This window comes from Notolepis coatsorum (genome assembly GCF_963971535.1).
Source record: "Notolepis coatsorum genome assembly, chromosome: 11".
Classification (NCBI taxonomy): domain Eukaryota; kingdom Metazoa; phylum Chordata; class Actinopteri; order Aulopiformes; family Paralepididae; genus Notolepis; species Notolepis coatsorum.
Genome location: NC_140175.1, coordinates 42,040,064 through 42,052,941, shown reverse-complemented (window position 1 = coordinate 42,052,941; position 12,878 = coordinate 42,040,064). Strand labels below are relative to the sequence as shown.

General features: G+C 38.0%; 1 protein-coding gene across 7 annotated transcripts in view; it reads right to left on the bottom strand.

The window, feature by feature from the left end:
* Positions 1 to 236: 236 nt before the first annotated feature.
* Positions 237 to 12,878, bottom strand: part of psd3l (pleckstrin and Sec7 domain containing 3, like) — a 305,351-nt gene continuing 292,709 nt past the window's right edge. For all 7 annotated transcript variants that reach the window (XM_084325309.1, XM_084325306.1, XM_084325307.1 and 4 more), the window contains 3 exons: positions 12,092 to 12,236; positions 11,673 to 11,816; positions 237 to 3,922 (listed from right to left, as the gene is read on the bottom strand). In XM_084325309.1, coding sequence (XP_084181435.1) covers positions 3,722 to 3,922; positions 11,673 to 11,816; positions 12,092 to 12,236 — 490 coding nt within the window. In that variant the 3' untranslated portion in view covers positions 237 to 3,721. The remainder of the gene's footprint in view (positions 3,923 to 11,672; positions 11,817 to 12,091; positions 12,237 to 12,878) is intronic.

Sequence of the window (12,878 nt, the reverse complement as noted above, 5' to 3'; positions counted from 1 at the left end):
TATGTCTGCACTTTATCTATCTATTACAACATTTCAGGGAGGTTTTAATATAAATTTGGTAATTTTATGCCAGTCTATAATTATGCCAATGTTATGCTAATTGTATGTCTACAACACTGCTGTGAAGCACTTTGGGCTGCAATTCTTATGAAAGGTACTATACAAATAGTCTATTATTATTATTATTACACCAGAAAATGCAATAAACAAGCAAAACACATTCAAGTTCAATTAAATACAATATTTTATTCATGGAAACCACCTACAGCTTGGATTACCACCAACATTGGGTTGTCACACCTGACCCGGCCGGAAGGCGTAAGACACGCTGTTAGCCAAGGTAGAGATATCACTTTTATGAACAACCAACAATGTAATCCTGGGCCTTTTAAGAACACAGGGCAACAGTTATAATATATATATATATATAACAACATTTACAGAGTTAAAGGATTGTACAGGATCACAGCTTTCAGAGATATGCGTACGTGTGTGGAGACAGAGCCTCACAGGGAGGCTAAGGTGCATTACGTTCTACCATAGGACAAAGAGGAGAGATGGTCAGAGAAGGATTAGATGTTTAGTCTGAGGTACCTACAGCCACAGAGAGAGGTCCATACTGTATCAAGGAGAGATATTCTATTTGAACATAGAAGTGATGATATGATGTACAGAAAGGCTGCGTCAGATCTGGCTGAGAGGAGTCTGACCTGATGGAAGTTCCATTGGAGGATGGGGAGGAACGCCTCCTTCCACTCAAGTGACAATATGAAGAAATACAATTCATATTATGAGAAGAACAATATCTTGATGAGGTTCAGCACTGACGTTTAACCGAAATCAATGACAAATTGTTCACACATTTGCTGTGTGTAACAAAAAAAGATTCACCATCTTACATCAAATCAGAAATTAATCAAAGAGGAGAGATTTGATGCGTTCATATGAAATAGTGCCTCAGGTCAAGACATTCCACATGAATACTAGTCCACGGCACTGACAAGATACATATTACAAGTACTGTTATGTGTTCCAAATTAATGAGCATAGTCATTATACAGAAGAACATTGTTCCAATCCACTCCAACAGCACAGCTTTACAACAAAAACTGTTATCTCCTGTCAATCCTCTGATGTGCCTGCGTCAATGCAATACAATGCATTTGTACCAAATATCCATTGAATTATACTGTAGATAAAAAGGGATAATATTTACGCCAAAGAGCAAATATGACTATCGATGTCTTCCAAGTGGTCAGCCAGTCATAAAATGTCAAATGTTTTTAAGATAATCAACAAATAACAGACACTTGACAAGATATTAATTTAAGGGCAGACTTCTTCATATGACTACCCACAATGCAATTCCAATACTGTCCATAAAATAATAAACTGTTGGGATTAAATTATATGTAATTTAAAACTGTACCACATATGCCATGTAAGTGCTTATATGACCACAATTATCACTAAATTAATAAAAACATGGGAAAGGAATAGGTTTGATGAAAGCATTAGTTGAAAGTTAGCCTATGTTTTGCTAATAGTAATTATCTGTATTCAGTTAAGTAATGGACACTGAGACATTCCTTTTGGTATCGTAAATTAAAGAAATTACAAAAATTAAAAGCAATTTTCAAATAAAAAAATAAAGTGTCAATAACAAAAAAGGTTCAAGTAAACAGAATTTATTTAAAGTATTTACTGCAAGACTCTCTTAACTAACCTATTTAAAACAAAACGCTATTTTAAAATGGCTTTGTTTCTTTTTTCTTCTTCATAACATATTACCGTACTCAAGTCAAATTCTCTCTGAATCTTTCAATACATCCAATAACTGATCATTTTAAAAGGATGAAACATGGAGTTGAGTATGAGCTAATCAATTGTGGAAGTGTAGACATACAATCAGATGTCTAACAAAACTGATGTTTGTAATGTCAATGCTATTACAAATTCAATATAACCAGCATTGGAAAAGGCAATAATTGCAACTTACAGCTCTAAGAAATAGTTTCCTAAAAAGGAAACCTTGTCACAATCTACCTATGACAACAAAACTACAAACCACTAACAAACTAAGACGAGTTGAGCCAACAAGAACCTAATGCACAGTCAGCTCAGTACCTTCAATAGAACAAAAAAAAAGTTTTGTTCTGCCTGAAAAACCTGTGACGTCAAAGAAACATAGCAGTCTAACCTTTATAAAGCTCTCTATAATATCCAAAATAACTAATTTATAAAGTGCACTATAAATACTAATTTGATCTTTACAACAATACAATTCTTTCTCAAACTTAGAATTCAGAATCCAAAATACATCAGAAGATTATAAAATACACATACAAGAGCATTGGCATTTACACTACTCAAAAAAGCAGAAGTATATTTTGCCTCAAAAGATAAAAAAAAAAATGGCCCAGCTGCATGAAGTCTGATCGTAAGATGAGACTGCAGTCTGAAAGGATACGAGCTCTGTTTGTGTGACTGACCAAAGAATCAAAGATGCCCGTCCCCATGTTCTAGGAGTACAAATAGGATGGATTCTAGTTGTGTAACGGCTGTGACATGGTGCGGATCTTCCCAATAACTTGGGACGTACCACACTGTGTTCTGGGTGTCTTCATATGAAATGCAAGGCAAAACAAATCTTTTTACATCCTTAAAAAGACAAATTCCTCCTAAATAACTTTTAGTTTGTTTAAAAAAAATAAAAATAAAAAAGGGATTATAATGTAGAAGTTGAGCTTTTAGAAGTTGAGTTATAAGTTCTCAAAAAGATAGAAAATACAATGTGATGACATCATCAAATTGCATCGTCTAAGATGCATGAAAGATAATTGTGTGGACAGTTGTTTAACATAATGCATTGTCCTTACTTTGAGAAGCCATAATCCAGAACTAATAAAACAGGGGGGGGGGGGGGGGTTTAAAAGATTTCCACTTTTTGCAGAACCTAAAAATCTATTTAGGTGGAATTCCTCTTCAACTACAATTAACGGTACATCCCCTCCCATTATTTACACCTTAACAGTTCATTTGTATGAAAAATAAACATTCCCAAGAGAAACGCAACCTAAAGGTCAATGAGGAAAAGCAGGGGAATATTGGAAAAGCACCTGCCGGTTCTTGCTGGAAGCCATATTTATGTAAAATACTTTTCAAGGTTTCACTGTTTAATTGTGTTCAACGTTCACTTATACTACAATATCAAAATAAGAGCTTCTTCTGAGTTAACACTACTCTAGATCTAATGAATATGTATATACCCAGACGTTAGTATGGTTAACACTACTCTAGATCTAATTACTATGTATATACCCAGAAGTTGATGGGTAATTCCATTACATGAAAAAAAAAAAAGTTTTCTCATGACTGAAAGGCAGATGGAAGGAACGATATAGCAGGAAGTGAATAAAGTGACAAATAGTCAAATGCTTCACAACAAAATGTTACGATCGATACAATAATAACAGCAACGTCAACAACATCAAAATAAAAGGAACACAAATATATATGCAATGTTTCCATAAAAAAAAAAAAAAAATGCTATGCAAGCACCAGTCAGTCTAAGAAGAACGATTATTCATCATTTACATTTTACACAACTGTTTTTGCTTCAACAAAACAGTGGCCAGATAAATAAATTACATAAAATATATTCACACATTTTTATTCTTTCGTATTAATGGCTCTTTCACAGGCGAAAGGGGGTCGATTCCTATGTGACCTTGGGAGACTCAGGTCGGTAGTCCTTCCTCTCAGACGTGTTACGCTTGACTTTGGCCGCGGCCGGCTGGCCCTCCTGGTTGAGGGAGGGGCTGGACTGGGACTTCTTCAAGGCTGCGTCACCATCCTTTCCAGCGAGCAGCTCCTTCACACCATCCCTCAGGAGCTGCACGTATTTCTCATATCGGTTTTCCTTCGCGGGGGGAACAGAAAAAGACAACACTGTCAAATTTTGGATCTGTGAATTTAATTATATAAAAACAAGTCATTTGTAATGAAAAGCTGTAACATGGGAATTCATTTAGAATGTTGGAGGCACCTTCACCTTTACCATTTGTTTACAGCTTTGATCTAGAACCACTGCAGCCTATATTCCACAGAGAAAACATCCACAGGCGGTGAACAACTCCACGGGCGTTTTTCTGCTATATGAAACAATCTCAAAGGCTTTCTCTAAATGTCAAGTGGCTTACTGTAAGTTAATGCTGGCCATGGGGGAGATTTATTCAGCGATCTGGTCTACAGATGTAACACTAAAGATCACTCCCAACTCTGGAGATTAATTGGAACACAACAACAGAACTAATGGGTTTAAACTTTTCATGAATGTTTAAATCTTCACGTCTCTATGGAATCTAGCTTAAAAACAAGCTATAACAAGACTAACATAATTGGACTGCCTCATTATATGCAACGATAAGAGCGTAGCCTGCTTCAAATGTCCGATCTTGAGCCAGCCCACTAATTAGCCCTGATGATTACTAATTCAATACATTTCACTCACTCACCACCTGCATGCCTATCCTTAGAGGACAAAATGCTGCCTGAAGAGAAGGATGTTTCGACTGATTGGTAGTAAGAAGAAGAAGAAGAAGAAGAAGAATAAGAAGAAGAAGAAGAAGAAGAAGAAGAAGAAGAAGAAGAAGAAGAAGAAGAAGAAGAAGAAGAAGAAGAAGAAGAAGAAGAAGAAGAAGAAGAAGAAGAAGAAGAAGAAGAAGAAGAAGAAGAAGAAGAAGAAGAAGAAGAAGAAGAAGAAGAAGAAGAAGAAGAAGAAGAAGAAGAAGAAGAAGAAGAAGAAGAAGAAGAAGAAGAAGAAGAAGAAGAAGAAGAAGAAGAAGAAGAAGAAGAAGAAGAAGAAGAAGAAGAAGAAGAAGAAGAAGAAGAAGAAGAAGAAGAAGAAGAAGAAGAAGAAGAAGAAGAAGAAGAAGAAGAAAAGAATAAGAAAAGAATAAGAAAAGAATAAGAAGAAGAAGAAAAGAATAAGAAAAGAATAAGAAAAAAGCCAATATTCACTCTACATGTATGATTTCAGATGGGCTCATGAGGTCTCCTACAATATGCCTGACGCTCCACCAAGGCCTAACAATCTCCCCACTTTGCGGTTACTACTAGACCTACGGGAGGCTGCAATTCGAAAATGGCCACCGTAAATGACCAAACCCCCCACCACCTCCTAATAGACAGTCTCCTCCCCACCGCATGTATATATTCCCTCCCTGCCGTATGTATATTTCTCTCCCACCCACCCACCCCCTCCAAATGTACAGTCTCCACCCCACCGTATGTATATTTCTCTCCCACCCACCCACCCCCTCCTAATGTACAGTCCCCTCCCCATAATATGTATATACTCTGTCAGGATCTAGGGGTAACAGTACTGTATATTTGAATACCGTTTATGTCACAAATGTATCAGTACTAAATACCTATATGTCCCTATGCCATAAATGTCATGTATGTTGTGTATGTCATAAATGTCTATATGAATTGAAAATGGGGGACCCTGATGTAAACAAGACAAACGTCTTTCTCAGGTCTGCACCCCCTTAACAATTGTGTGTATTGAGCCGTACTGTATTGTACCCATTCTGCAATCTGTTAAATAAAGTTTTCAGTCTCAACAGACCCAGGCAATGCATCCATATGGAAAGGTCATGGGGTCACCAAAATCAACAGGTTTCTCCCCCTATGGGTCATGAAATGTGCACAGCAAACTGTATGGAAATCTTGTGGAGGTAATGAATTGGTAAGTACTGACAGTGTTGAATATTAATGAGGAAGACAGCAGCATAGAGAGGTTCATGGAACTAGTGTGTATTGACCATAGCTCTTTAGCACCATCTGAATTTAAAGTGGTTATTTTCTCAAATCATCATCTCAATCATCTCAAGTGGTTATTTTTAATGTTGTGCTTGTGGAGATGGTAAATGCTAGCAGTCATTTGATCCATTCCAGTGCACAGATTTAAAGCACACTAGGATTGTATAATCTGGAATCTGGTGATACTATACAGTACATATAACGAATCAGGGGTCACGGTTCAATAAAGTATATTACCATATTACAATTAGGGATGCACCAATCCGACTTTTTCAGTCCCGATACCGATACCTGGGTTTGGGTATCGGCCGATACCGATCCGATACCCAGTCACATTTTTTTCCTCCAAAATAATAATAATAATACAAAATAAAAAACGTATCCATGTTTTTTTTACATTTTTTTAAATTTTGTTTTTAACACTTTGATCGCCATGGGTTAAATTCATAATTTACCATCCCTCGCCAGCTCTATTTGTCTATGGAGAAGTTCCCCTTCTTTGCAGGGCTATAACTTTTTTAATTCTATTGCTAAATTGCCATTATTATGGCCCATTCAATGTCCTATATGTATTGTTCAGGGTGTAGCAACGTTAAACTTTTTCATTCACATATTCATACTAAAATATGGTCTAAAGTATGTTTTTATCGTTTTCTGCAGCTTTCTCCAGAACTTGATTTATAGCTCCAAATGCATTATATTGATGATGAAATACAGTTTGATAGCAATCGGCGCGAGATAAAACATTTCAAATGGACGTGGTTCTAGAAGTTACTACGTGTCATCTGATGATGACCGGATGGGCGGGGGATCGTTTATAATTCCGTGGGCAGCGTTAGATGATTCATCCAGAGTGGGTCATATGTTCATCATAGCAGTTTATATGGAACACGTTAGAATATAACGCTGAATCTTACCGTGGCTTCCTCGCGCCGCTGGCAGATGAGCGTGGAACAGATTTTTTTCTATTATGGGATGGAGAAATGCCCGATCCATTTCCAGGTTGTATAATAGTATATACGTCCAAATCATGTTGTTTTTTCGAGTTATTTGCACCGATCGATGTTCACTGTGTCAAGACTGAGTCTCTCTAACGATAGCGAGTGCCCGGACCACATATGGATGAGCACTACCGGTTCAAAGGCTCATTTCCGTTTGGCGATCTGCCGATCGGCCACCAGATGGCGCTCTTGAACCGCTAGAGAGTTGAGTGGAGCTTTGCAGTGTGTCTCAGGGCTCCGGAGGGGAAATATGATTTCGGTCACAGATTTTTGAAATATTGACATCAAAGACGAGTTACGGCGTCTTCGGCAGAATGAGCATGGCTAGGAATGACGTCTTAACTCGTCCCCGGCGATCATAGTGTTAAGAATTGTAAAGGATCACAAGTGTGTTTTTGATTTGTTGTAAACAAAGACAGAAAATAAACTTCATTCATTCAATTAATAAACTGTATGCCTCACTGTCACTGTGTGGAAGAGACTGGGATCATTCTTTTGTGCAAGGCAACATCAGGCTCGACTTAAAACATTACTTTCCTAACTTAGTGAAACTAAATGTAACAAATTAACACATAGATATAAATGTACTGAATGGTTATTTCTTATTTTATTTCTTATTAAAAAATAAAAATAAATTCCGATATATATATATATATTTTTTTTTTACCGATACCCGATCCAGCTATTTGACTGATATCGGTGGCCAATACCGATACGGATCGGTGCATCCCTAATTACAATTAGAGCAATATATTGTGATTTCATTATGTAAAAAATTTGTTGTGACTGTTGTAGCAAAGTCATGGCTGTTATGCAAAGCTTACGTCGTTACGAGGTTGAAGTGTTGACTATACAACATTGCAATATTGTAAACCAGCAGCTGGGAGTTATAAACAACACAATGAACTACTGCCCCATTATTTAACCTGGTGTAATCTATTCATTTAAAACATCTATAGTGATTTGATTTGAGAACTTATGGAATGTCGCAAACATTTTTATTACAATTTATTACATCCCTATGGCACACTGACTTAAAGGAAGTGATGGTAACCAGTGGTTGAGTGATGGTAACCAGTGGTTGGGGCTTGCCAGCAGTAAGTAGGGGATGTGAGGGTAACTTGGTTGGGGCTTGCCAGCAGTAAGTAGGGGATGTGAGGGTAACTTGGTTGAGAGAGTGAACAGTTTCAAGTACCTCGGAGCCCACATATCCGAGGACTTGACATGGACCACACACATTGACAGTGTTGTGAAGAAGGCACGACAACGCCTCTACTTCCTCAGGCGCCTAAGGAAGTTCCAAGTCAGTCAGAAGATCCTTAGGAACTTCTACTCATGTACAATAGAGAGCATCCTGACCGGCAACATCACCTCCTGGTTTGGGAATAGCACTGCACAAGACCGTAGCAGACTACAAAGAGTGACACGTTCAGCCGAACGCACAATTAGAGGGGGGCTTCCCACCCTCCAGAACATTTACAACAAGCGGTGCAAGGGGAAGGCTAAGAGAATTATTAAGGACTCGAGCCACCCGAACAACTGCCTCTTTGAACTGCTGCCGTCAGGCAAGCGATACCGGAGTCTTATGGCGAGCACAGAAAGACTCAGAAGGAGCTTCTATCCCCAGGCCATCAGGCTGCTAAACGAACAATAATCGCTAAACGAACAATAATCACTATGCAACAACCATCAAATGCACACAGCACACACACCCACACGCACACACTCACTCAAACAACACACTGCAGCACCCACTCTCCACACTTTAGATCACACAAACACACTTACACTTTATATTTATTGATAAAGGATTTGCACTACAACTCGTACACCTACTGTGAATTGTACCTAAACTGCACCTCGTCCATTTATGCCTTGCACTATATAGTATTGTATATTAGTACACTGCACAGTATTGTATATTGTATGGTAACTACGTCTACGAACATTGTACATATGTCTAAACTGAACACTGTGACCTCTTTTTTTACTTCTAATTTTTACTATGTCTTTATTTCATACTTATCTTGTCATGCACAGTCTCTGGAGCGCAACAGTAAGAAGCATTTTGTACAAAAGTATTCTGTACTTCTGTATGACAACTATTAAAGAAACTTGAAACTTGAGATGAAAGTGCATGCTGTAATGAGTCGGTTCTTAACGTGTCATTTGATTCTTATCATTCTGCAATCACAACACACTGCTACGCTGGCTGGAGTCTCATGCAATCTTCTACTTGTAGAGTGCAGACTAAATTAAGAAAATAATTGGGGATTCAATTGATTAACTCAATAATGTTGTTCTTCAACATGCTGTTCATATTCCTCTCTCTATATGATTGGTAATCCAAATTAAATCCTTATTACCACTTCTGTGCCTTGCAGCCAAGTACAAGCTGGACCTGTTTTTGCAAACCTTACTCCAGAGACACTATACCACAGGTAGTCTAATGTACTATTGTATATTATTAACACTCTTTAAAACAGACTTTGACAAATAGACATTGACATCACGGTAGTCTAATGTACTATTGTATATTATTAACACTCTTTAAAACAGACTTTGACAAATAGACATTGACATCACGTCAATTCCGCAATTTGACTCGCAACAATGAATGTAGTTGAGGCTACTATTGACAGTGATACAGCTACCAAGCATATTATTGGATGTAAAACAAATAAAATAAAGTTGGCAAGCTAGTAAGCCAGCCTTTTTCAGATGATATTCACTGTTTGTTAACCATAGGCAAAGTTCAATACAGTCCGTATTAATTGATGTTGTTTCTTTTTCAAATGTAGCCAAGAGAAAAGACGCTAATCCTATCAAAACAGCAGTCAAAGTGTATATTTGCAGCACTACGTTTGTTTACCAATGATTTGAAGTGTTATTAGCTTAGTTAGTTATTAGTGTTATGAGCTTATAAAAATCTCTGCGCATTGCATCGGAAACCAGATGATTTAGACGCTGTCATGAAATCATTGTACCGTAGTCCTAAGAAAGAGGAGACCCAGGGCTTTTTATGGATGTCGAAATTTCATAAAACTACACTACCCAGCTCACACCAACCGCAGTCAAAAGCTGCAGCCACTTGACGTGAAAAGAATATATTGACGTGAAAATCGTGATTATATCTCACGGGTCGAACAAACCTGAACGTTATTGCCATAAAATTGTTTCTTTACCTTTCTGTGAACGTCTAGAAAAAAAAACTTGTCGCAATCTGGTAAAAATGGCGAAGCTATGGACATTATACAAAAGTAACCGTACTTACAGTAGATTTCATTCACGGTCTTTGCTGCCCTGTAACGGGCGCCTGGTGGCACTAAATCCAGATTCAACTCTGCCATTGGAAAGAGGAGATTTGGCCCGATCCATAGATGTATGACTTGGCCATAATAAGGTCATTTATAGGCCTGATATTCTATATTCATATTTAAAATTGCATGTGTCCGGATGGCAAAATTCAGTACTGTATCTACAAAAAACATCTAAATAATCTGCCATTTGTTAATTTGCTCAGGTTTTTAGTACACTTGATCTCAAGAAGGTGCTGAATGAGCTCAGCTTTCCCACTTTTGGTCAATGTTAGCATGGTGTTATTCACCATCAAATATGGAGAAAAGAAATTATAATAATTTATATTCTCCTTTGGTTCATTACAATTTACTCAAGCATAGTAGGGGTGGGGGAAAAGTACAGTAGTCCACATTCCGTTAAGTTGGAATATGACTAATACAAACAGTTCAGTTTGTCAGGTACATGCAACACATATTACAGTGTTTACATCTGTCTGCTTGAGAAAATACCAATAAAAATGATTGAAGTGAGATGAACAGACTGAACTTTATTTTATTAGATAAAACATGTTGACAGTTTTACTTTGCAGTTAAAAAAACGTTAATAAAAAAAAAAATCGCAATATTCGTGATATATCGAGTATCGCGATACTATCGTATCGCGGCTCAAGTATCGCGATAGTATCGTATCGCGAGATCTCTGGCGATTCCCACCCCTAAAGCATAGTAACAGACACAATATTTCTGACACTGGGAATACATTCCCTGAGGTCCATAGATGTTCCTAGATACCAATAACATGCAACTGGACCTTGTAGAAGTGGAGCAATCTTCCATTTACTTGGGTATGAAGAATGTACATTTTCTTAAAATATGGCTCGGGCTTAAGAGGTTAAGTAGGCTAATAGCTTTGCTTCGACTACTGGCAAGTGTAACCACCATCCTCTCCACACCCTATAATGGTTGATAGATGTGTGTCTATGCAAATATGTTGTAACTGTACGTTACTGTAAAGCTGTTGTTCCAGTGAGTACGTCCAAGTTTATGTGACCTTGTATGTTTTTCCATTAATTCAAATCCAAAGTGATATCTTGAAGTTGTTTTGTTGCCCTCTGAAGACAATGCATTTCCCCATAATCCTAATTTAGGGAGTTATTTGTGTGAAGAATACAGATCAGTACCTGTCATACAGAACTTGTAAGTCGCTTTGGATAAAAGCGTCAGCTAAATGACTAAATGTAAATGTAGATCAGGGCTGTGAGATGCACCCAGAGTCAATGGATAAGAAAAGTCTCATTTCCATAAATGTTGTCAGGGGCCGTTCCCCACTGGTCTATATGAAGACGTGTCAGCAGCCATGAGTGTGTGTCTTTGTGTGTCAGCATGGATCAGAGCGGAGCAGACTGAATGCAAAGAAACTACCGTTTTGCTGCAACATAAAATAACAGCGAAGCAGGGACCCAGGCAGTACACTGCGACTAGTGTCGACTAGTGCATTTCCCTTCCAAGGTCACATCAGCACATAATCTGTCGTGACATTTACCTCAAACTCCAGGTAGTGCTCTTTCAGTCTGTACTCATCTATCTCCTTGGCTTTGACCTTCTTGTCTGGAGGGTAAGATCTGTGTTCGGTCAACTCCGTAGAAACATGCTTCAGCTTTGCCTCGTGAGACTTGAGTTGCTCTTCCTGGAAAGGTAAAATAATGCAGTAGAAAGGCATTAAGTTAGGGGATGATTCTAACTTTTCGTTGTCAACCGGCTACAGTGGCTTCAGGGTTTCACCAGCCATTTCAATGTCTTTGCTGATAAATATGTTTTACATACATATAGGCTTTCTACCTACCAAAGTGGTTTAATTGACAGAAATACCAACCATAGCCAAAATGTACCCACATTTGGCAGGTGGCTAGTATTAATTTAAAGTTTCCATGCATTCTAGAATTCATAAGAGCAAGGCTTCACCTGTGACATCCGTGTGGTGGTTGCAGGCAGCAATGGACGGCTGAATTTCTTCTGAGAGCCAATAGCAGCAGGGAATGAGGGGGCAGAGAACATGGCTGCCACTGAGTTGATCACTCGGATCCAAGAGTCCATTTCCTCTGGCGTTCTAATGGAAACAGAAATAGCAACTTCAAAAAAGACCAGCCATTTACCAGCCATTTAATGGTAGCTTATCAGTAAAAGGGAAGAAATTGCGCTCCAAATCGTTTTTGTGTGCGTTTATTCCACGTTGTACAGTATGTGGTTGAGAGTACATGGTACAATGGTTATTTTCAAGGTATTTAGTTGAACAATAGCGGTAGTATACCTTGTGCCATTTCCCAAAAGCAACCATTACTAGTTTCTCCTCAAAATAAGCGTATATACTGAACCACTCAATTAAAAAGGAAAACATTTTGCTCAAGAAAAACTTGTAGAAACAATTCATGATCTATATATATATATATATATATATATATATATATATATTTTGTCCATTTATTCTTTGTCCATAATTTCAGGTCAGTGAAATTAGTCGCAATGCACATCCTATGTAACATCACCACTTTTTGGGGATGGAAATTTTTTCCTTAATTATTATTATATGGGGTGGAGAGGAGACATTGTGGACCTGCTGTGGCATAAGCAGAGCAAGGTGGACAGCTTCCACTTATGCCTTTATGGAACACATCCCGAGAGAGGAGCGACCTCACTCATTAATAAGTGCCTCTATAGCAGGGGTGGGCAATTATTTTTCCCGGGGGGCCGA